This window comes from Electrophorus electricus, chromosome 7, assembly GCF_013358815.1.
Source record: "Electrophorus electricus isolate fEleEle1 chromosome 7, fEleEle1.pri, whole genome shotgun sequence".
Lineage (NCBI taxonomy): Eukaryota > Metazoa > Chordata > Actinopteri > Gymnotiformes > Gymnotidae > Electrophorus > Electrophorus electricus.
Genome location: NC_049541.1, coordinates 20914861 through 20939720, shown reverse-complemented (window position 1 = coordinate 20939720; position 24860 = coordinate 20914861). Strand labels below are relative to the sequence as shown.

The following is a 24860-nucleotide window of genomic DNA, read 5'->3' as shown; positions in this document are numbered from 1 at the left end:
GTCGGCATGAACTCTGCTTTCAAGTGTTCCGATTTGCCCTTCGTGCGTGTGACAGCGCGCTGGTAGAGAGAACCCCTGTAGGAACTTTACGCTCATAATGAATGCACTGTCTGTGCGCCAGAGCGCGCGGAGAACTTATTTCTCCAAGGTCAGCTAGACCGACTTCGGTAAAATTCACCCGACCAGCCAAAGCGTCATGCACAGGCAGATGATCCCAAATAAATAGCCTATTCTTTCAGAACCAATTTAGCTCTGTTCGGTAGATTTATGATATTAATTTAAGTTTCTCAGTTAAACTCTTAAAAAAAATAAGGCTAAAATTGCTTAATTGGTAAATTAGTCGAGTCAACGGTTAATAACTATCAGCCCATGTAAACGGTCTGTAAGAACGATACGTGGTGCGATCAATGATCTTAATCTGCGTATAAATGTTCTGCGTATCAATATTTGGATGATAGCCTAAAAACGCACATGGTTTCTTGTTCAACGCGGAATATTTTATACAGTGCGGGTGGCACCGTGACTCTCCTCTGAACCAGATCTCTGAGAGATCAAAATTCAGTCCTATTCTAAGAAAAGGGAGATGACGTTATTTGAAAATGTGCCCAAACTCCTTAATGAATAACTTAGCAAGAGGAGCAGGCAAACGCTGCCCCAGCTGTTTCCTGTTGAAAATGTCTCTGTAATATAGATAAATGTGAGGGAATTTTCTCTCTAAATCCGTCTTCTGTTCGCTAAATCTCACTTCTCCAAAGCGAGCCTGCGCAATGGAACAAAGTCGGAATATTGAGATGTGACAGTGCTTGAATCTCAGCCTCTTGCTCTCTGTTTTTAATGACTTCAAACAAGTTGATTTTTGCTGGGCTTTGTCGCGCGGAGACCCACGGGGATGTCTAGCGGTTATTCCTTTCAGGGGCATTTATGCGATGTCTTAAAGGTAACTTCACTCATTTCCATTTGAAACCGAATCGGATTGGCAGTTATTGTTTTCTCGGAGAAGCCTTATCATTTGGCATAAATGCTAGACAGTGTGTTCATTTAAGGTTCATATTCGAGGTAAACGTGCACTGGAATGAGGGGAACATTATTCCTGACGGGTGGGTGCCGTGCTCGTGCAGATGAAGCCCACGCTTGCCGATTTAACGTTGTGCGTGCTTGCTTATTGTAAAATAAATACCTAGCATATGTGCTGTGAGAAACTTTGGGTACTTTTGCGAATGCGAGACACCGGGATGCGCACAATGAGCAGTTACAGTGCCTGTATGCACCAACAGACGGCGGAGGAGGTCATTTAGAGAACTGCACAGCAGTCTATAGAAATCACAACTTAAATATACAGACCTTTAAAGTAAATACTGCTGACTCGACATTAGCACGGATCTGAGTGATTACAAAATGGGCTGAGTATAAGAGCCGGTGTTTTAACCCACCGATTGCTCTTCGAAATCTTCGAGCTGCGCGTGGAAATGCGACGCGCGCTGCCCCGTTATATTCATTTTATTATGTAAAGTGTTTCCTGTGTGGGTTTGGCGATCTCTGAGGCTTTCCATCTCAACTCTGCACATCGGTAGGTGAACCGCATGACTGAGCGCGATCTGCTCAGTTCTGGGTGGCGTGAGGGTGTGCTTCTGGATAGAGATGGGACTTAACGAAACGATACTTGAAAATTAGTTATAATGTAAAAAAGTCCAAATAAAGAATAAGTCTAGATAGCTAGTCTACCTCAGAAAAGAAGGCTCGCTAAATATTTTTGCTTATTAAAGGGTCCGTTTGTGATAGCTGTAGGACTGTAGGTACATGTAATCACTCGAATTTGACCTATAATCAGGAATACAAGTTATTTTATGGCAAGCTGGGGAACGCGCCTTAGCGCAGGACGGAATTTGTCATCACCAGTCAATGAACCTGTCTGGTAGCATCCTGAGTCTCATGGCGCTTTTTTGCGCGGGTGTGGCTAATAAAGACTAAAATGTAAACTTTCCGCTATGCAATAGTTTGTCGTTCTCCTTTGTTAGCCTACATAAGTGTTGCAGACAGTAGATATTACTGGTCTTTGCAGTTCAGCGACTTATCGATTTATGGTATTATTGCTTTGATATGAGCCAAGCGCATGATGACACGTGCGACAGAGGAGCAATAACACGCCCAGCGCTCCCGGCTGAGCTTCAGCGCAGCGCGCGCTGGCGGTGTGGTAACGCGCCTCCACGCTTCCCTCCGCAGTGGACCATGCGCTGCATCTCGCGCACCCACGCCCTCTCGCTGGTGCTCTGCGTGCTGGCGCTGACTCCCGCGACCGTGGAGGCGGGGCCTGAGACGCTGTGTGGGGCGGAGCTTGTGGACACGCTGCAGTTCGTGTGTGGAGACAGAGGCTTTTATTTCAGTAAGTGCGCTTTTTATTTATTCATAAAGCTTTTGCTTCTTTCTTCCCCCCCCCCCCCCCAAAAAAACCCACTAATGTGCATCTCATAAATAAAAAATCGTTCCTTTTATTGTTGTTGTTTTTCTACCCACTTTTCAGCTGCTTTCTATTTTCGGACTATTCATTTTGATTAGTCAGTGTTTAATCGCGGTTACTTGTTGAGAAGCAGCTGATTCAAACCCAGAGCCTAAAGAAAGACGCTCGTGGAGAAGGAGAAGCCGTTCTCTTGCAGTCACTTGGATGCATTAGGGAAACTGAGATCAAGTGGTTGGGAGTGTTTTCTCATTTAGTGGAGCACTTAATACGAGCCTTTCCGGATCACTGGATGTTGGGACGTGTGAATCCATAGGGCAGTGCTTTAGGAGAAATGAAATGTAGACCGGGGTGCAGACGCAAGATGCGGTTCAGATTAGTTGTAGTTTGGCTGAAAATCAGCGAACGAGAGTGGAGAAGGGAAATAACCGTAGCACTGGACAGTTTTCCGATAGCAATGGAGAGCGACTCGGAGATTTTAATTTTTTTGCTTTGCATCCAAGAATTAAATCTAACATTTTCCACTGAGAGCTTGGAGACTGTGCAGAGGCGCCGGGTCGAGGTGTTCTCCTTCTCAGCGACGAGAGAGAGAGAGAGAGAGAGAGAGAGCTGTATTCTGCCCAGGGTCACGGTTAACACTAAACAGTAGAGTCCAGAACTCACTAAGCTAAGCAGCAGTGTTTGAGAATGGGAGCAACAGAGAACACAGAGGCTGTACAAGCAGGACATTATTGAGGATCTGTAGCAGCGTAGAAAAATGTCTGCAATGCCAGAAATAAGATGAAAAATATCTCATTCAGGAACAGACTAGAGAAAATCTGTTTGTTTGTCTGTTCAGATTGTTGTCTTAAGGTGCAGATGTGCCTAATATAGTCTTCAGGGACCTTCTGTTTTTTGACCATTTCTCCCCCCCCCCCCCCCCTCTCTCTCTCACTCTCTCACACACACACACACACACACACACACACACACACACACACATACCCCTGGGACAGGTAACCGGGGGCTGGGGGCAATGGAATTGCCAGGACCACATGTGTTATGGTTCAGAGTGGGAATGATCGCATATCTGCTTCAGATCAACTTTGTGTGCTGCCAGACTCTAGAAAGTTCACCATCCACGTTCTTCATTGGATCTGCAATTGTGCACTTAGGGGGGCGCTAAAAACAGCAGTTGTTCACATAGTTACCATATTAGCGTCATCTTAGAAAGACTCCTAAAAAGAGCACACTATTCATCTACACATACAAAATGGGCATTATAAATGACAAATAGAACCACACAGCCCAACAGGAGAACACAAACTGGAACCTGAGTGTGTAGTAGTTTTTTGCTTGTCGTTTAAGTCTTCAATGCAACACAGTCTTATGGCTCCAGGGGTGAGAAATGCACAGCCAATCAGAATGGCTCCTTCAGATTCCATAGTGAAAGTATTCTGGATGTTAATGTGGCAATCAAGACATCTGCTGAGGCTATTATGTTAAAAAAAAACAAAAAACACTTATGGGCAAAAAGGTTGTTTTCCTCCTTTTTCTACCTTTCTTTTTCTTTTCTTTTTTAAACAGACTGCATGACAGTCCATACCAAATATATATTTATTGCAGTCATTGTAGTCTATCTTGCATGGTGTGTTATTAGTTGACCGGTAGCCAGTGGGTTTGCACTCATAGTTCCCTAACATTTGCTGCCATCTATAGAATGTTACAGGTTATTACAGAGTGTCCTAGGCCACCATGGCAGCGTGTGGCTTCATATGTCGACAAGTGGACACACTAAAGAGCTCAACACTGGACGTATAATGCAAATGAACACCACAGCTCAGCTTAGTTCCAACATGAGAAGAGATTTGCTTTCCTGTCAACAGCACCAGGGATTTCTGTGGTCAGTAAAAGTAGTTGGCCAAATCCTTTATGGTCTATCAGTGACCAGAGGGTTCGTTGTTGTTGGGAGCAGCTCCAAAGCAAACACATTTATAGTGATCCGAACTTTCTGTGAAATTGCTGTTACCACATGCTGAAAGGAATGGCGCAGGGGTATGGTGTATGGTGGCCTCGTCTGGACAAACTTTATGTCCTGAAAGCCCCAATGAAAAATGAAACAAAACCATCAGCCTGTCAGGTCACGAGTCTGTAGTCATCCCATGAGTCCTGACAGATAGGCTAGTCTTACAGAGTTTGTAATCTCTTCACTGATTATAATCTTCTGCTCCATTTCCAACCATGTTTGTCATTATTCTTTAGGAGAAAATATTAGGATCATGATGTATCTTTCTAAAACTTTAATCTTTCTAAAATTACCATTTATACTTTACATTCAAGTGGGCTTCTGGCCAAAAATATGAAGTTTATGTATTGAATTTGGCATTGGTGTATTACATTAAAAGGTACCACACTATTGTAATATTTAACGGTCAGGGAAGGATCCACAGATTTAGGACCCAGGACTGGGTACTGTGCTTCTGCCCACATATACATGGCTTTACTGGTGGCTGAACTCAGGCTAGCTGCCACAACTCCGTTTCTTCCATGTTTTGCAGACATTGACCACTCTGCTAACAGACATTCAAGCCCACACAGGTGCCCTACCAATGCACCCTACCAATGGTTCTACCCATGTGTCCTACCCATGCGCCCTACCCAGATGCCCTAACCAAGTACCCTACCCAGATGCAGTACCCAGGCAGCATATCCAGGTGCCCTACACAGGTACCCTGCCCAGACACCCTACTTATGTGACCTACCCAGGTGCCCTATCTAAGCATCCTACCAATGCACCCTACTCTGGTGCCATACCCATGTTCTCTACCCAGGTCCCCTACCTATATGCCCTACTCCTGTGCCTTACCCAAGTGCACTATCCTACTGAGGTGCACTATCCATGCACCCTACCAAGGTGTCCTACCCTGGCACCCTACCCAGGTCCCCTACCTATATGCCCTACCAATTTGCCCTACCCAGGTACCCTACCCATGTGTCCTACCCAGGTGTCCTACCCATGCACCCTACTCAGGTGTCCTACCCATGTGTCCTACCCATGTGCCCTAGCCATGTGCTCTACCTGGATGCCCTACCCAGGTGCCCTACGCAGGTACCATATTTAGGTGCCCTACCCTGGCACCCAGCCCAGATACCCTACACATCCCCAGCATTTAAGAACTGTATTCATGAGGGCATGCATCAAAGAGCATTGCCAGTGCTTTTCTTTACCATGACCGAACCCAGCTAGACCCCAGCACAGGTCTCGTATGAACAGGTGTAATACAGGGCCGTGGGCTGTGCTGTTGTCTCTACCTGCTGGGAAGGACCTTCCTGGACCACCATCAAAGCAGGTTCTGGCACAGTGATATCCAACAGAGTTCAAGCAGTCATCTAGCCCTCATCCAATCAGTCACACAGGCCTATTCTACCCAACCTATCTCATCATATACCAGTCTTAAAACAAACACAGCGATACGGGTGGGGCGAGTCCCGCCTACTCCTACATCTCTGCATCTAACACACGACTGTGGTATTAAATGCCACATCAGAATACTGGCTGGATCAGGTTGAGTTTAAAGGTTGGCAGGACCAGTGGCCACTGAGTCAATAAGCTGTCATTCTGCATTATATACTGACCAGCTTCATGGATGCTGACTTGCTGACTCTGTCTGCAGGTGCTGTCATCCCCTAGCAGTAGTCTGGTAGGTGTTTAACAGCTAAGCTCCCTGATCCAGTGTTCTACTGCGCTGAGGGGGCTTCCCCACTGCTCACCAGGCTCCGGCGCCCGTAGCACCCTGAGCAGCTCTGTGATCTTCGCGCTCATCTGCTTCTGTCTGGCTTTTGATGCGAGTGTGACACTAGTATTGTAATAAAAAAAAGCCACATCTGACGCTACGACTCCCCTGTCCCACATACTGCTCCTTATCTCACCCCCTGTGGGGCTCTACTGGTGCTGCTTTAAGCCATTTCATGAATGACACCAGTTAACGCTGGAGGAGGGTTGTCCTCTGCTGCTGGAGGGGAATGTGTGCTTGGCCATGGATCCTGCAGAGTGATACCAGGAAAATGCATCTGTTCTTTCTCTCTCTCTCTCCACCTCTTCTCCCCCTCTTTCTCCCTCTATCTCTCTCGCACTCACGTACACACAGGCAACCTGTTGTATTGGGTCTAATTGTCCATGATAGCAGTGACATTGCAGTGATTCTGTCAATATGACACATAATCCCCACCTCCTGTACTCCTGCCCCCTGTAATCTCCACCCCTGTAAATCCAGCCCCCTGTTAATCTTGCCCCCTGCAAGACCACCCACTGTAAATTCAGCCCCCTGTAAATCCAGCCCTCTGTAAATCAAGCCCCCGGTAAATCTAGCCCCCTGTAAATCAAGCCCTCGGTAAATGCAGTCCCATGTAAATCCAGTCCCCTGTAGGTCCAGCCCCCAGTAAATCCAGACTCCTGTAAATCAAGCCTCTGGTAAATCAAGCCCCCTGTAGGTCCAGTCCCATGTAAGTCCAGCCCCCTGTAGGTCTGGCCCCATGTAAGTCCTGCCCCCTGTAAATCAAGCCCATTGTAAGTCCAGTCCCTTGTAAATTCAGCCTCCTGTAGGTCCAGCCCCCTGTAGGTCCAGCCCCCTGTAGGTCCTGTACCCTGTAGGTCCTGCATCCTGTAAGTCCCACCCCCTGTAAATCCCGACCCCTGTAGGTCCAGCCCCCTGTAGGTCCTGCCCCCTGTAAGCCCTGCCCCTGTAAGTCCCACCCCCTGTAAGTCCTGACCCCTGTAGGTCCAGCCCACTGCTCTCACACAACCAGGTAGCTGCATCTGAATTTTAAAAGCACTTACATGATAAATGAAATATTGCTATCGGGGGTAGGTGGGTGGGTGGGAGAAGAACAGAGGAGAAACGAAGGAGAGAAAGAAAAAATCCTCCATGATGTCAGTTTTTCCAATTATCAGCCTGACGTGGACATTTTTAGTTGTGGTTGTACCATTCAAGCAGGCAGAGCTACCTCAGACCAGTTAGAAACACTGGAGAAATAGTTGGGAATCAGATAAGTGACCAAGAATGTGTGTGTGTGTGTGTGTGTGATTGTGTGTGTGACTGTGTGTGTGTGTGACTGTGTGATTGTGTGTGTGTGTGTGTGTGTGTGCATGAGTGTGACTGTGTGTGGGGGAGTGTGTGTGTGTGGGTTGTGGGTGACTTTGGGACTCAGTCAGCTCTAACATATGCATCCTTAGATCTGTGCTCCTGGAAAGGTGTGTGCAGGTATTCCTGAATGGGTGCTATTTTACCTCCCTGGTTGTACAATTCAGGACACTTGAGCGCGAGACACAGCAAGACACAGCAAGTCACATTGAGTCACAGCGAGACACAGTGAGACACAGCGAGACACAGGTTTCCGCCAGCACGTTATCACAAAACCTTCAGGAGTAAATTGCTGTTTTCCAGACATGGAAAGACAGACGGTAGAACATTTAATCTGAGCAAAAATAAACAGTGACTTTTTATTTTTTGTCAATATCTGTGCCTGTGAAAAAACTCCATCATTGCTTCAGTGGATAAACATTAAACACACATTCACTGTGCAGGAGAACACAGCAACCTTCAGATGTCAAATAAAATAAATAACTACATAAATAAAGACCTCATAAGTACCATGTCACCTTTTAGCATGGTAGTTAAAGATAAGAGATTAAAGGAGGTCTGGACACATGCATTAAGACATGATGTCTAACACTATTGCTTTCCAAACTTACCCAGCTGGAGCAGGGTAGAGGAAATAGACATCACTTACACACACACACACACACACACACACACGAGAGAGAGAGAGAGAGAGAGAGAGAGAGAGAGAGAGAGAGAGAGAGAGAGATTCAGATCTGGTCTTGTCCCGGAGAAGCAGGGGATTATGTGGGGATTACGGGATTACGGTCTGATTCGGGTGCCCTTCTCCTGCCCCCACTTACGGAACTTGTGCAGAATGTGCAGAGCAATATGTAAAAACCACCTAAGTGTATTTCAGTGAAAAACCCCAAAAAGGAAGATGACATTATTCCTGCCTAGACTAGAGACATCCAGATACCTCATCAAAAATCCGAGTGAGACGAGGGCCCACCCAGGCCTCTGAGCCAGGGGAGGTGCCAGAGTGCTCGGCTGTGCCGGTATCCTCACTGCTTCGGGCTCCCCTGGGACACGTCTCAGTCTCCATAAAGGCCCGCGGCTGGGAAAGAGAATGTGGGAAGGAGGTGTTTTTTTGGCTAAAAAGCGCTGGTGGTGCCAGTCATAAAGAGGCTGTTTCCATGGCAGCACGGCGGCCGTGGAGACGCCTGGCATGCTGTAAAATTCAGCATGCTCCAGGAGGCTTCAGGAGCCGCAGCGAGGAGGGACAGCCCCGTTCCGAGCGGATGTCCTTGGAGGAGGAGCAGAAGCCTTTGTTTTTTTCAGCTCCTATGGCAGCTGACCTCGTGCGGCTGCAGGTGGCCGGGTTCACTGTGAGTCTCACCTACTCTCTGCCTCTCTCCACCAGCACTAGGAGAGGATGCTTAACCCTGACACAATGCTCTGAAAAGCTTCATGAATGACAAGCGATTTCTTTCTTGTTTCCTTGTAAGAGAGGTTTTCCGCAGACAAAGTGTGCTTGTGCAGTGCTGTACTGTGCTAACTCGACTGCAGGGAACTGTGGACAAAAACATTTGGAAATGTAATGCAAATATGTCAGTTTTAGCCCTGTCCAGCTGCTGTTGGGACAGGTCTGCTGCACAAGAGTATAGCCAATCTGGAAAACTGGGAGCTTTCAAAAAGGTTTGTCTGATGTTCATGAAGTCATGAAGTTGTACTTCTGGAGGGGAATGCAAACTGCATAACTCTTCTTTCTCACTCTTTCTTTCTCTCTCTCTCTCTCTCTCTCTCTCTCTCTCTCTCTCTCTCTCTCTCTCTCTTTCATGGTGACCTAGCATAATCAACTGCTTCATCAGAAACAGTGGCACCCAGGACACTCAGGACATGTAGGGCTCCACAGCAGAGAGGCATGAGCATGGTCTTCCATGCCAGGGTTTCCCATGGCTCAGTACATGAGGTGCTCTAATCTCCCCTGGTGTGGTGCCCTAACCTCCCTTAGAGAGGTGCCCTAACCTGCCCCGGAGTGGTGCCCTAAGCTCCCCTGGCGTGGTGCCCTAACCTCCCTTAGAGTGGTGCCCTAACCTCCCTTAGAGAGGTGCCCTAACCTCCCCCGGAGTGGTGCCCTAACCTCCCCCGGAGTGGTGCCCTAAGCTCCCCTGGCATGGTGCCCTAACCTCCCTTAGAGTGGTGCCCTAACCTCCCTTAGAGAGGTGCCCTAACCTCCCCCGGAGTGGTGCCCTAACCTCCCCCGGAGTGGTGCCCTAAGCTCCCCTGGCATGGTGCCCTAACCTCCCTTAGAGTGGTGCCCTAACCTCCCCCGGAGTGGTGCCCTAAGCTCCCCTGGCATGGTGCCCTAACCTCCGTTAGAGTGGTGCCCTAACCTCCCCCGGAGTGGTGCCCTAAGCTCCCCTGGCATGGTGCCCTAACCTCCCTTAGAGAGGTGCCCTAACCTCCCCCGGAGTGGTCCCCTAACCTCCCTTAGAGTGGTGCCCTAACCTCCTTTAGAGTGGTGCCCTAACCTCCCCCGGAGTGGTGCCCTAAGCTCCCCTGGCGTGGTGCCCTAACCTCCCTTAGAGTGGTGCTCTAACCTCCCTTAATGTGGTGCCCTAACCTCCCCCAGTGTGGTGCCCTAACCTCTCCCAGTGTGGTGCTCTAACCTCCCCTGGAGTGGTGTCCAAACCTCCCCTGGTGTGGGGCCCTAACCTTCCAAGCTGGCACACTTCGCCAAGTAGTTTCCACTTTCACAGCTGCACATGCTTTCCTGCCACAACCTGAAATTTTATGCCCATTTCCTTCATTTACAGGCAACAAGCTGCTTCTGGACATGCTGATTCATTATTAGTTGTCAGCTATAATGTGGAACCAACTTTAATACAAGAAATCATTGTACTCCTTAACGACACTGAAGCGCATCTACGGAACTGCTTCAACTACTGAACCCAGTTAATACGATAGTTAACGTCTTTAAAGGCCCCACAGCTCAAATGACGTAATGATCAAATCCGGTTCTGCTAGACTCCCAAAACAGGCCAACCTATAAAGGAGAAGAAGAGAGAGAGAACACTAAGGTAAAAAAAAGGAAAAAGTAAACAAACCAAAGGATGGTGCCGAGCTGACCCACAAGTCACACAAACAGGAACAGTGCTAGAGCAGCTCTCTCTGGTTGTAGCGTCTGCGACTGAGCTTGTCTGTGATTGGAAGCATAAGAGTTTGATTCCTCGTTTTGTTTATGATTCTTTAACAAAGGGTGTTTGTTTACAGGTGTTATGCTCTCCTGTTAAATGCATCACTGAAAACCTCTATTTTATCTCATTATTGTGTGTTTGTAATGGCTGTTACACGTGTTAGTCATGCAATGATGTTTCTCTCCTCTCATCTTGGGTGGTAGAATTGTGTCAATTATTTTGAGGAAAAAGTTAATTTGGAAGGTGGGTTTTTTCTGGAGAGTGGAACCATCATCCAGAGAGAAAATTTGCCAGATCTTGACAACAGCATTCTGAACATGTAGTCACAAACATGGACTTGAATGTGTCTTGCTTTCACACACCAGTCTTTGGTCAGCAATGTGAACTCAGGTTTCTGCCCCTTTCCACATATTAATGTAAAATGTTCATGTAATAATTTTTACTTCATAAGGTTCAGGAGTGAGAAGCTGCTATATGTATGCAGTGAACCACTTTATTAAACCAACAGGGTAGCCAGGGTAACAACCAGAAGTTACCAGATCACAGAACACAAAACACAGAATACAGAATACAGAACACACAACACAGGACGCAGAACATAGAACACAGAACACAGAAATCATTGCGCAGAACACAGAACACAGAATGCAGAACACAGAACACAGAACAAAGGCAAACAATGGACCCTCAACAAGTATCGTGAGTAAAGTTATCAGACTTTTCCAGGCACACATGAAAAGACAGACATGCCATGGTTCTGAGAGAACACATGGCATGATGAGCAGCATTGCCAGGGCAGAGCTGAGCAGTAGAGTACTAATCAGTAGCCGGGAAGCCAGTAACACATATGCTGAGCCATATTTGAATTAATGACACAGAACTTAAAATAGAAATTGCTTAACAAACACAAAATTATTATAGGATTTGTTATTTAGCTTCCAGACCAGGTCAGTTGTGGGATCAGTCCTCTCAGTTTAAGCATTAACCCCAAGCCCAAGCAAACGTCATTAAAAAGATTTCACAAATGATTCACAAGTGCATAACATTCCGTCCTTCCCTCCACTGACCGTGGAGCATCCCTAATCCACTGGCAGTGTACCCAGAGGCTCCGGTGTCTACAGGGACGTGTCAATTCCCAAAACAGAGCCCCTCTCTTTTCAAAGCACCACTGTCAGTGTTCAGCAAGTGGAGAGCAGAAGCTAATGCACTTTGTCAGCCCTGGAAGTCCAGCGAGCCAAGAGCTATTAACTCTGAAAGTCAAAGGCATCTCCTTCTTGTAAATGCCACATGAAATTATTATTATTTTATTTGGTAACAGGGAAAACCCCATGAGGGTTGTGTTGCTCTGAGCATGTGGGGAACAATAAGTGGAGAGTGGTATGATTTCTAAAGACCACTGGGAGGGTCTTGATGGATTATGGGGTGAACTAGGGAGGGTCACTAATCACTAAGTTACCTTGAGGCTTCTTCTTACATAAATGCGTAATTGACTGAGACATGTGAGAGTTAAGGAGGTCCGTGCATCAGAAATACCTGGACCGTACTTCAAAAAGCTTCCCATATTGGTGAAGATCTGCGAAAAATGATCACATTGACCATACTTGCAAATTGGATGTTTGTGATGAATAGTCATGAGGATTGTCATGGTTATTTTATAACTCAGCTCTTTCATGTTTGCCTTTGAGCAAAGAAAATCAATCACAGCCTCTACAAGCAGTTCTATGTCACTGTAAGCTTTGATCTAAGCGTTAGAACCTTCTGAGTAGTTGAGCAGGTTCACACTCGATCCTGTTGTTTTGGATGGTTGTTGCATGCAATCAAGTTATGGCATGGTGTTTCTCCCCATGTCAGAGATTATTACCACTGCCTGTATTTCAGAACAATAAGTGTTATTTACATTTTAGGCATTAAGATGACACTTTTACCCAAAGCAACTTACAATTATGACAGAGTACAACTTGAGTAGTTCATAGTTAAGGGTTTTGCTCAGGAGCAACTTGGCAGTGTTGGGGCTTGAACCAGCAATCTTCTGAATACAAGTCAAGTACCTTAACCACTGACCTACCACATTATTATTATTATGGTTATTATTGCACCTGCTGTCTGGCTGGAGGCCTCCGTTTACTACTGAGAGGTTCAGATTAATTCAGGTATTTGGAATGTCATCTTGGATGCAATTATTACCATAAGTTGGGACGATTCCAAAATTAAATTGGATAAGGTGTCTGACCTCACTGCTGGATCCATGTCGTGCACTACTGAGAAAGAAATTAAAGTGAGTGTGTGATTTGGAAAATGTCCTTATAGTAAAGACATAGTCTGCCCGTCTCTTGCTCTGAGTGTTTTTGACTGAGGGGAACTCTGCACTGATCTCTGGTGTTGTGGACAGGCAAGCCAACAGGTTATGGCTCCCGACGGCAGCATAGAAGTGGCATCGTGGATGAGTGCTGCTTCCAGAGCTGCGAGCTTCAGAGGCTGGAGATGTACTGTGCGCCGGTCAAACCCGCTAAGGCCCCGCGATCCGTGCGAGCGCAGCGGCATACAGACGGCCCCAAAACACCAAAGGTAAGAAAGATCACCAAATCTAAACAAACCACTCTGCTATATTAAAGGACAACGTAGAACCTGCTCCAGTGAAAGGCACGATTCCTCACTGTAGAGGAAATCTGGAGGAATTTGACCGGTTATTACAGGAATTCCAGAATAAATCTTTGGATAAGGAAGGCATTGTAAAATCAGTGAGATGCAGCAGAGACCCTGTAACCATTGCAGTCCTACCTGTTCACTGACAGCTTAATCTGATCAGCCATGGTAAATTTGACGGTCAAAGTTAGATGACATATCAGGTCATGGATTCTGTCTGAACTTCTCTTTATCTGGCCAACCGTACTGACACCGGTTTTAGTTTAGTTTTAGTTTTGGTTTTGTTTCACACTCAACTCCATGTTCATGATTTCAAATATTTGTAAATTGCTTCTTTTGCAGAAATCAATGCCTGGTCATAGCCACTCATCCTGTAAGGTATGTATATCTGAGAGAAAGGTGAGGCTTCATTAAAGGAATTTAATTAAAGATGCTAATGTTGCTAATGACGCATGAAATGTAAAATATGTTCTAAAAGATGTGATATTGCTTCTGGTGCTCATTCTCCACAGAAACCACGTTAGCATTTGTGGTGGCCTGTTCCACAGAGCATAAACTGTTTTCCCTGAACACATCCACAGAGCAGAGGGCTGCTTGCTATGTCGTTCATGTAGATGATTTGATTTAACATGACTCAGCATTTCACGATGCATCTTAGTCTCACAATTGACAGCACTCAAATCAAATGCTGAAATAATGGTACCATTAAATTTCAGAATGGTCAAATTGAACTAAATACTGATTGATAACCCTTAAGAACAAAGCATTAACAAACTTGAATACAAAACATTAACAGTGACTTTTCAAAAATAAGCATAAATTCACGTATTGCATAAGCACATTCTACTAAGCCCTAACATAATTTGGCAGGTGCTCTGACCAGTGACTTTCATATTTATCAGTATGACTGTGTGCATACTCTTGTGGGAACTGAACCCATGATAACTGAACCCAACTTGTATGTTGTCAGCACATTTTAATGGATATATAGTGGAAGAATTAAGCCTTTTTAACAGCTAAATTGGACACCTGGCTGTCTTTCAGCAGACACTGTAGTTTGTGAATGTGGAGTGGGTCTGTTGGCAGGCTTGGTTCAGCCATTCTGAATCTTCTTCCATCCATCTTCTCCTGTGACTAATACTAAATCCATTATTAGTACCAATTAGGAAAATTACACTCCAAAACAGGAATACCAACTATTGAGGTGCAGTTAACACTTGGCTCCACCTGCTCCACTAAGTAAACTACACTAGCATAACTGACAGCTATACCAATGCATGTGAATACACTAATACAAAAATACCAATGTAAAGTTCTGATTTGAAATCACAAAAAAAGAATCGCAGCGCCACAGTCAATCGTAGCATCTGCGATGCTCGGACCCTGTGAAGGAACCAAACATCCGGTAAAGTCCGCCAGAAGGACCCAGTTAGCGCAATCCGCATGCAAGTGCATCTCCGTCCCTTCCCACCAAAGCACTTGTCATCCATCTAAGTGTTTCCACAAGTGATCTCCTCCTCCCCACCAGCACTTTTAGCAGAAAACCATCAGCAGGAGAGATGGCTAAGTGGTTTTTGCGGTGGACCTGTGGTTTGTCGTGCTCCCATATGCAGCCTGCTGGAAACTCTCCTGTCATGTCTGATTTCTGCGGCCCAAGTCAAGGAGCAGAGGTTCCCAGGCAGTCCCGCCCTGCTGCTCCGGATTCTGGTCCCTAGCTGTGCCTTTGTGAATTATACATGTTCAGCTTCCAGTGGTGAAGGTGTTGCATGCACTGTTGTGAGAATTGGGGAGATTTGACTCCCTGTGCATTAGATTAAAAAAAATAACAACCCGAACAGCTGTGTTGTTATGGGCATGGAAGATGGAGTTTCGACCCCAAAGCTGTTTTCCTGTTCTTTGTCTGCCTTTTGATTTGTGTCTCCACTAGCTCTCAAGCTCTGAAACACCCCCCCCCCCCTCTCTCCTTGTATTTCAGGAGGTTCATCAGAAGAACTCAAGCAGAGGGAACAATGGGGGGGGGAACTATCGAATGTAGTGGCTGGGATGGAGAGATGGAGAGAGGGATGAGTGGAACTAGTGTAAAGTGGAGGAGAGAAAAAGCGTGACGCCTAACCTGGTCCCCCAGGGCAGTGGTTCATTCTGTCAGCAAAAAAAAACAAAACACAAAAAAAACACAACAAAAAATATATGTAGAAAAATACCTTGCAACTACAGAGAACGTTTGACTATTTTATACACTGCACCATTCCATAGTGGCAAGGAGAGAAACTGTGTCAGAAAAGCAAAACGAATTTAGCTGCTAAAAGGTTTAATAATAGATGTTCTTTAGCTCTGTTTTCATGACTGTGGGCAACTTCATAAAATTAGAGAGCTGCTGGGCACTTTCATCAACAGGCACCAACACTACTTCCTGTTCGGATGGCCAGATAGGTAGAACGCCTGGAAGACCGACCAGTTGAGCCAGCAGGGCGTAGGTGAAACACCCCTTCATGATTTATTACAAATGGTTGGTATCCAGGACAAAAAAAAAAAAAAAGAAGCATTTTGATGGAATTCCAGCAAGAGCCAGTTCTGATCATGCTTCCATTACGAAGTTTGCTGTTTGTGCACAACACCACATGACCACTTTCACTGATGAGGAACACGTTGGCTTAGACAGAGAGTTTAGTCAGAACAATGGACAAGCCAACCAGATAATATACTGTTGATACAGTTGTTAGACTTATAGTACAATAGCGCGTCTGCACACAAGGATCACCTTTCATATCCACAACTACACAGAGGCTTTGCAGCAGACGAGTTGTGGGATATTACAGAAGATTAGGATTCAAGGGTCCCAGCACGGATTCAGGAGAGCTGAGGTCCGGCACAAACTTGTTCCGTAGTCTGGTCCTGTGAGACTGAAGTTAGGCACGCGTGCGGTGAAGACTAGCTACTCCTCCAAACACAGCTTAGAGTGATATAACTTATATTCATTTATCCCATTTTCCTAAGGAAAAGTTATTGTTTTTTTTTCTAGCAACATGCATCAGACTGCAGAGAAGGACAGGAACATAGACAGGTTTGCAGAAGCATTTATGCCAAAGTAATCCCATACAACAGAGATAGAGAGAGGGAGAGAGAGAGCGAGAGAGAGAGAGAGAGAGAGAGAGAGAGAGAGAGATGAGAATACCCTTGTGCATTTCCACAAAAATCTTTCAGTATATATATGTATATATATATATATATATATAGAGAGAGAGAGAGAGAGAGAGAGAGAGAGAGAGCGAGAGAGAGAGAGAGAGATTCAAAATTGTAGTAAAGTACACAGTTTCCAAAGAAATGGAATGTTTCAAAGGTCAAAGTGCTCTTTGCTTGCAAAGCTGATGAAAGACCTCTGTCCAAAATAGTTTTGTTTCTCTGGAAATTCTGTTGTACTTCAGTACAATTTTGAATCTCTCTACATCTCTTACTACACTGCAGTTACTCACCTGGAGTCTTCTTCAGAAATATATATATATATATATATATATATATATATATATATATATATATAATGTGTGTGAGTTAGGATCAGTTCTCACAAGCGCACTAATAAACCACTCTGCCTTTGGCGTAGTCAGTCTGCAGGAGGCAAAACACTTGTGCCCCTGTTATGACACCTCAGGCTACAGGAACAGCGCCCACACACACCGGCTCAGTGCTGGCAGAACCCAAGGCCCTTCTCCAGCGGATCTGCAGTAAGATACAAGCGTTTACGCAGTCTCCCTGCGTGGGAATTCTTCCCCCTAAACTGAGATCGCACTGTCCTCTCTGTAGCTGTGTAATCAACCAATATTCCTATTTATGTTAACCACCATTTTTTTTTTTCATTATATGTGATGGCATCGTATAACAGAACCATATAACAGAACTCTACCCACTGTATAATGGTGCTATTTTATAGTTACTAGCAAGGGTTGGTTGAAAGCAGAATTTGGTGAGTGGGTTAGGGGTAATCTGAAGGTCGGAGGTCTTCCCTTTTGCACAGCCTTAATGGCCACCATTCTAGAAAATGTTCTTTTTTATTTGTAAGGTATATCAATTAGGTGGTAGTGTGTGTATTTGTGTTAGATCTGTGAATGCATGGGAAAAAAAGAATCCATTTTAAATGATGGTTTTGACTCAGCAGAGGTCCCTATGCCAAATAACTTGAAAACACTGTGAACTCATGACCTTCGGTACTATTAAGGCTGAGTGTAGCTTTCCTTCCACGCCGGCTACGTTCCGTAGATGATTTCGGCACTGATGTTCACAACCCATCACACATCTGCAGCAAGTACGAGGACGGTGCAAATCTGCCCACAGTGGAAACGACCCTCTGGGCACCATTTCATCCCTTCGTACATGAAGTTGGTTGACTGTAGGTTAGGGAATGAGACTTTATTTTACCCTGACCGGTTTATTTATTGAATTACCTGGAAAGTTCTGTTAGAAAATGAAGGTAAATGTCATTAGAATTGCCATCTCGCAAATTGACATGGAACAAACACAACGGATGTACAATATTATACAGGCTGTGGATTTAGTATATTCTAAATATGGAATTGCTTATATAATTACTTATATACTAAATTAAGGAATTATTATTATTAATTAACAGTTAACACTTGGCCAAATGAAACATACTTCAGTACAATATCTTATTCTGTGAACATCAATATTTTGCTTGAGAATTTTAATCCACTTACAGTAGTTTACAGTAAACAGTTTGAAATAAGTCATACATATTTACAAATATTTATTAAGCATCAAAGTAAATCAATAGAATACTGATGGCCAAATGTAATTGGCCAATTTCACTTTTTTGTTTTGTTTCTTTCTTTTCATTGTGCATACAAGTTTTTTTTTTTAATTTTTTTAAAGTCAATTCATTATAATGTCAGCTAGCACAGAAATACATAAATACAAAGAAAAAAAAGCAAAAACAATAGATACAAAGAGCTGATTTTTTTCAATTGCCTGACCTCGGCCAGAATATCCATATCTTATGTGTACATATAAACATCGAGGGTTGTACAGAGAAACATGTTATACCGCAAACACAAATGCATTACAATACCAAAGACTTTGATTAACTGGGAGTTGCATTATGTGTCAATTATCTCTAATCATTTCCAAATTCTTTCTATTTTAATCTACGGTGCTTTTCTCAGCACCAATTCAGACATACTAACCAAACTACTGTGGTTAGAATAGGTGGGGTTAGGGCTATTCTGCAAATTGGCTGGAATTGGCTACTCTGGCACATAGCAAACTTAAAAACCCTCATGGGCAGACCGGACATTTTAGGGGTCATCACTAACAGAGAAGCTGCTTCAGTGTACAGTATATTGATATCGTGAGCTATTGTGAGTTATCATGCTTTAGCACTTCCCATCTTAAAGGAGCAGAGTTTAGCTACAGAAACATAGACACACATGATGGCAACATCCAAGATTCTTACTTTTTTTTGGTCTCATTTCAGAATTAGTCACAATATGTAAACCACGGTGGGGGTGAGAAGAATGAGGAATGTTTGTTACTTGTCTTTTGTTTCTGATGAGGCTTCTCTGACTGGTGATCTAGCGCCTTGTGTGGCCATTATGGAAATGACTGACAGTTCACCAGTCCTGCTGAATAAACCACTTTGTCAATATAAGTCTCAAGTTGTGAGTTACTACTAGTAGAAGGGGAAAGGTGACAACAGGAGGTAACAGAAGACTGGACCACACCAGATCTTTTCAAAGCATCATGGAAATCGGTTTTCCTAATTCCATTAACCATGCCAAAAATGAGCATGACACAATGATACTTCCTAAAAGATGTCCAGGGGAAGGGGGTGTTCACTAAAGAGAATATTGCATGTTCAGGGGAGGGGCGGGGTGTTCACTAAAGAGAATGCTACATGCTCAGGGGAGGGGGGGTGTTCACTAAAGGGAATGCTGCATGTTGGGGTGGGGGTGTTCACTAAAGAGAATGCTGCATGTTAGGGAGGTGTTCACTAAGAATGCTGCATGTTCAGAGGAGGGAGGATGTTCACTAAGGAGAATGCTGCATGTTCGGGGGGGTTCACTAAGGAGAATGCTGCATGTTCGGGAGGGGGTTATTCACTAAAGAGAATGCTGCATGTTTGGGGGGGTGTTCACTAAAGAGAATGCTGCATGTTCGGGGGGGTTCACTAAGGAGAATGCTGCATGTTCGGGAGGGGGTTATTCACTAAAGAGAATGCTGCATGTTTGGGGGGGTGTTCACTAAAGAGAATGCTGCATGTTCGGGGGGGGGTGTTCACTAAAGAGAATGCTGCATGTTCGGGGGGGGGTGTTCACTAAAGAGAATGCATGTTCAGGAGAGCGGGGGTGTTCACTAAGGAGCATGCTGCATGTTCGGGAGGGGGTTGTTCACTAAAGAGAATGCTGCATGTTCAGGGGAGCAGGGGTGTTCACTAAGGAGAATGCTGCATGTTGGGGGGGGGTGTACACAAAAGAGAATGCTGCATGTTCGGGGGGGGGGGTTTCACTAAAGAGAATGCTGCATGTTCGGGGGGGTGTTCGCTAATGAGAATGCTGCATGTTCGGGGGGTGTTCACTAAAGAGAATGCTGCATGTTCGGGGGGGGGGGGGTGTTCACTACAGAGAATGCTGCATGTTGGGGGGGTGTTCACTAAAGAGAATGCTGCATGTTCGGGGGAGGGGGGGGGTTCACTAAGGAGAATGCTGCATTTTTAGCCTCTGGGAGTAAGACTGTATTGGCAGGTGAAGGCTCTTGTATGTTGTCAGCACATTTTAATGGATATATAGTGGAAGAATTAAGCCTTTTTAACAGCTAAATTGGACACCTGGCTGGCTTTCAGCAGACACTGTAGTTTGTGAATGTGGAGTGGGTCTGTTGGCAGGCTTGGTTCAGCCATTCTGAATCTTCTTCCATCCATCTTCTCCTGTGACTAATACTAAATCCATTATTAGTACCAATTAGGAAAATTACACTCCAAAACAGGAATGGGAATTCAAGATTCTGAGTTTTGTGGTAGACAGAAACTACGAGAAAGCATATTACAGAATGGATATCCAGCTGCCCTTCATCTTGGTTACATGACCACACATCACAATAATCATAATTATCTGTATCATTTACTATTATAGTTTCCATGACATGTCTATGTGAAACTGGGTATCTGTTCCCACAAGTTCTCCTGATCACTATAGAGTAGTAAACAACCCAAACTGTCCTCCTCACAGCCAGCAAAAGCATTCTTTAACATCCTCCTGCTCACATTCATGCTTTATTCACAGTTATATTTCAAGCTCCTACCACCAACCTTCACAGTAGTTTTCTGTGTGACACCTCGCCATTCAACCTGTTATGTTTTCAGGGCAGCAGTTCACTGTTGCTGAGATCCAGCGATGGTAACTAAGAACGGCAGGCGCGTCCTCACTCGGAGTGATTCAGGAACACGGGAGACGCAGGGCTCGAGTAGCCGTCTGCCGTGTTCCTCTCCAGATGCGGTCTCAGCTAGCCCAGTACCCCAGAGCTCGGGGTTCATGTGAGGACACTGTTCCTGGAGCTAACCCTGAAACTGAAGCTTCGGGCCTCGGCCACTTATGTGCCCCGTGTCTTTTAAATGTCCTTGTGGTCTATTTCAGGGCTTTCTCCTGTTTCCTAGAGTCCTACACAGGCGTGTCAGAGCGGGAAAAAAATTTGTGTAACACTGGCAAAGAGACATTTTCATTACTAATGAAGGACAGGGATGAGGAAAAAGACTCAGTGCTGAGTTAACAGAGTACTGAAGAGTGTACCGAAGAGTGTTGTAGAGTGTACTGAAGAATGTACTGAAGAGTGTATTACACTATGGATGAGAAAGACACAAAAAATGTGTAATTGTTTCATACTAACTAGAGGTAAAGACAAAAGCATGAATTACGCCAAAGACCGGTGTGTCCAGAAACAGAACAGTGACATCCTGAAACGCTTTTCCGTTCAGCCTGAACTCCTGTAAATTATAATTTAGACAAAGTGTCGAGAGACACGCATGTTAAAGGACTCGCGAGTGAGAGGTTTAAAACTTTCAACAGTGTAACTGGTTGTTTGGCTGAGCACACTGACAGTGTGGACACCCCGTGTTCCCTCTAACTCGCTACAGATCAGCGAAGGAACTGGCAAGACACTTCACACTGGAGTCTCTCCCTCGTCCAGTCTAATTCATCCATAAGAAACCTCTCTCCCAGCACAGGTATCAACACGAGCAGCAGGGTAATATTCACACCCTAGTCCAGCTCTTTTTCCCTCTTTCCCTCGGCAGTGGAAATTCACTGAGTGCTGATTGTGGCGAGAGCCTGTTGGCTCAGCTGTGTGCTTTAAGATCCCATGATGTCAGAGCTGTATTTTCCTTGGAGAGCATCTCATCAGCTGCATTGTTCCTGGAAACCATGGCCTGCACTCTGGACAACAAAGAAGCCAAGCCCAACGCAGTCCTTCGCTTCTGGACAGCCCCAACACAGTCCTCCAGTCCTGGACAAGCCCAACGCAGTCCTTCGGTCCTGGACAACCCCAGCACAGTCCTCCAGTCATGGATAACCCTAAGGCAGTCCTCTGCTTCTGGATAGCCTAAATGCAGTCCTCTGGTCCTGGACAGCCCCAATGCGGTCCTCCACTTCTGGACAGCCCCAATGCGGTCCTCCACTTCTGGACAGCCCCAATGCGGTCCTCCACTTCTGGACAGCCCCAATGCGGTTCTCCAGTTCTGGACAACCCCATCACACTCATCCGGTCCTGGACAACCCCATCACACTCATCTGGTCCTGGACAACCCCAACACAGTCCTCTGCTTCTGGACAGCCTCAACACTATCTTCCAGTCCTGGAAAATCCCAACACAGCCCTCCACTTCTGGACAACCCCAACACAATCCTCCAGTCCTGGACAGCCCCAACACAGTCCTCCAGTTCTGCTTGAGCCCCCCATGGCCCCTGAGCCCAGTCACTAGTTCTTTAAAACATCACTGAGCAACATGCAGGGAAGGAGAAACTCCTGAATTGCCTTTTCAGTCATTCGCTGTGAGACACTTGACTCAAGTTGGGGGGTGGGGGATCTCTCGCATTTCCATTTGTCCAGAAATTTGAAATGTAACATGATGATAGAATGGAAGAAGGAAAAAGGTAAAAAAAACAAACTGTCCACTTTATCACAAATAGGGACATCAACCAGCATGAGCAGGACAGGCAGGACAGTGTCCAACCGAGTGTTCACCAGAATCATTCTCTAGTGACTCCTTAAGACTTGTGTGCCAACGATAGTGCCTCTATTTCTCATTTTGATGGGCCTGTTTTAGATGAACTTAGACTTGTTTCCTCAAAAGTTGTGCCGTTGCATACAATTTTTTTCTCAGTTCAGTAACTGCAAGCAGTGTAACATTAACCTTGTTAATATATTTTTGTACATACATAGAATATATATATTTATCTGCATATATATATTTTTCTCTATGCACCCGTTTCTCTTCCTCAGCTTGGACAGAGCACTCTCCACCATTTCACTGCGCGTTATACTGTGTATGACTATGTATGTGACGAATAAACCGAACTTGAACTTGAACTTGAACCTACACGCAAACTACCCATACAGTAGTTCCTCGTCGTTCTACAATTCTGCATTCAGATGGTCATACTTACACAGCATTGTAGATCCATCACTGTCAAACACTGTAGGCGAGGGTCGTGGAACTGGAACAAAACCCTGTAATAGTTCTTGTGTCATTATGTATACTGTGTCATTTCTCATAATTCCCATTTAAACTATCGAGAGGACAGAAATGGACTTCCCCCGGTGTGCTGTGCTCAAGTTACAGGATGTCTGTAACCTCGGTTCACTTGCTACAAGGAGACGGTCGCAGAGTAGCACATCTCAGTCGGGGCACTCGGTGCACTCTCTGCCAGCCAAAGCACATAGAAGCCCTGAGCAAAAACTAGCTTAGCGGCTGCAAGATACCATAGACAAAGCAAACAAAAATCAGAGGATTTTCCTTAAACATCGGTGTGATAACACAAATCTTAGCTGCGAAACATTTAGAGGTTGGGCACTCAAGCCGTTTCTTGTAAGATAACAAAACACGTTCTAAAGTTAAACATGCTGCTTAATTCAATCATATTTGAAAGTATATGAATAACTAAAATATTGCATTATACACAAACCCATACATGTGTTGGAAGATTCGGTAGTAGGAAACTAGTAAGTAACAGTTACCATTCACCGGGGTGTACCAGTGATTAAACCTCTTACCATTCTCAGCTGGTCAGCTGTATTTTTAATCAGTTAGATGTCCCACTGTTTATAAGGAAAAGTAATAAAAACAACATGCTAGCTGTGATTCCTTGACAGTCCAACCAGCAGGTAGCTCTTACTAGCTACCCAGCCTGATTTTTAAAACATGCTAAAACTGATAATTACCACAGTAATTTAGTTATACACACACTATATTCAGTCATTTAGCACACTGTCACAATTCTCACACTGATCAAAACACGTACTACATCTTTACTATTTTAACCTATTTACCCAATTCTACATCTTATTTTAATTCACAGAAGAATGCAAGTATTAAATCATACAATGAACTCCTTGTACCTTGTCAAAGAAGGAAAGGAAATCTTCAATAGGCTGTGTTTTTTTTTTTTGTGCGTGTTAAGATATCAGTATTAAACGCGGGGCCAAGAAAGGAAAAGTGCTTGTGTATGTTTCAGTGGGAGAGTGAGAGACGTCAGCAAGGAGGGTGGCAGCACATGAGGTAGGGTTATAACAACACACCGGCTCCAAACTCTGGTGGACTGCTCCTGGAACACCAGGGTCTCTGCAGACCAGTTTCCTTCAGTAGATGTGCTCGGCCTCCAACAAAAATACTCACAAAATAAAGGCCGGGGCTTCCAAGTAAAATCACTTCGACTGAGTTCAATAACTGTTATTCATGTCCCATTTTTCCCGTCGGTGCAACAGCTTCATTGATATTAATAAGGAAAACCCTTGTGCTTTCCGAAGAACCAAAGAGGGGTCTGGAAGAGCTACGCAGACTTGTGTTTCCACACCAAACAGCCTAAACTCTGGCACACGTCTCAGTAATTGGCAGTAACTTGTGCATTTGGCTGTGTGTGTCAGATATAGTCTCTCGAACTCTCTTATCAATTTGGCAGTTAACTAGGATTGTAAACCGGCTACGCGTGCATCTCAGCGGTTTTTGGGACATTTAAGACAGATGTACGGTAACGGGCATCATTGTATGTCTTTGTGTCCATTTCACTCAGAGTTCAAAGGGCAATCTCTCATAAAATTACTGGTCGTGCATCTCCCAGCCATGATCTCAAAGTGCACGAGGAGATATTATATGATACAATGGCCTGATTGTGTGTGATCTGATGGACGGCGGAGTCTCACTGCTTCTCATTCCTCACACAGCGTGTGTTTTCATTGCATTTTCGGTCACGCTCTGAAGACTTTGCTCAAA

General features: G+C 45.0%; 1 protein-coding gene across 1 annotated transcript; it reads left to right on the top strand.

The window, feature by feature from the left end:
• Nucleotides 1–661: 661 nt before the first annotated feature.
• On the top strand, nucleotides 662–15535 carry igf1 (insulin-like growth factor 1). Its single transcript, XM_035528405.1, has 5 exons — nucleotides 662–937; nucleotides 2221–2380; nucleotides 13120–13295; nucleotides 13716–13751; nucleotides 15349–15535. The coding sequence occupies exons 1-5, from the start codon at nucleotides 890–892 to the stop codon at nucleotides 15406–15408; spliced, it is 480 nt and encodes a 159-aa protein (XP_035384298.1). The 5' UTR covers nucleotides 662–889; the 3' UTR covers nucleotides 15409–15535.
• The last annotated feature ends 9325 nt before the right edge of the window (nucleotides 15536–24860 follow it).

What these genes read in the sequence shown, in the direction of transcription:
- igf1 (XM_035528405.1), top strand. Translation starts at nt 890, where the DNA reads ATGTCTAGCGGTTATTCCTTTCAGGGGCATTTATGCGATGTCTTAAAG. An exon ending in ATTTATGCGATGTCTTAAAG is followed by an intron (nt 938 to 2,220) that starts GTAACTTCACTC and finishes TTCCCTCCGCAG; the next exon opens with TGGACCATGCGCTGCATCTC. An exon ending in AGACAGAGGCTTTTATTTCA is followed by an intron (nt 2,381 to 13,119) that starts GTAAGTGCGCTT and finishes TGTTGTGGACAG; the next exon opens with GCAAGCCAACAGGTTATGGC.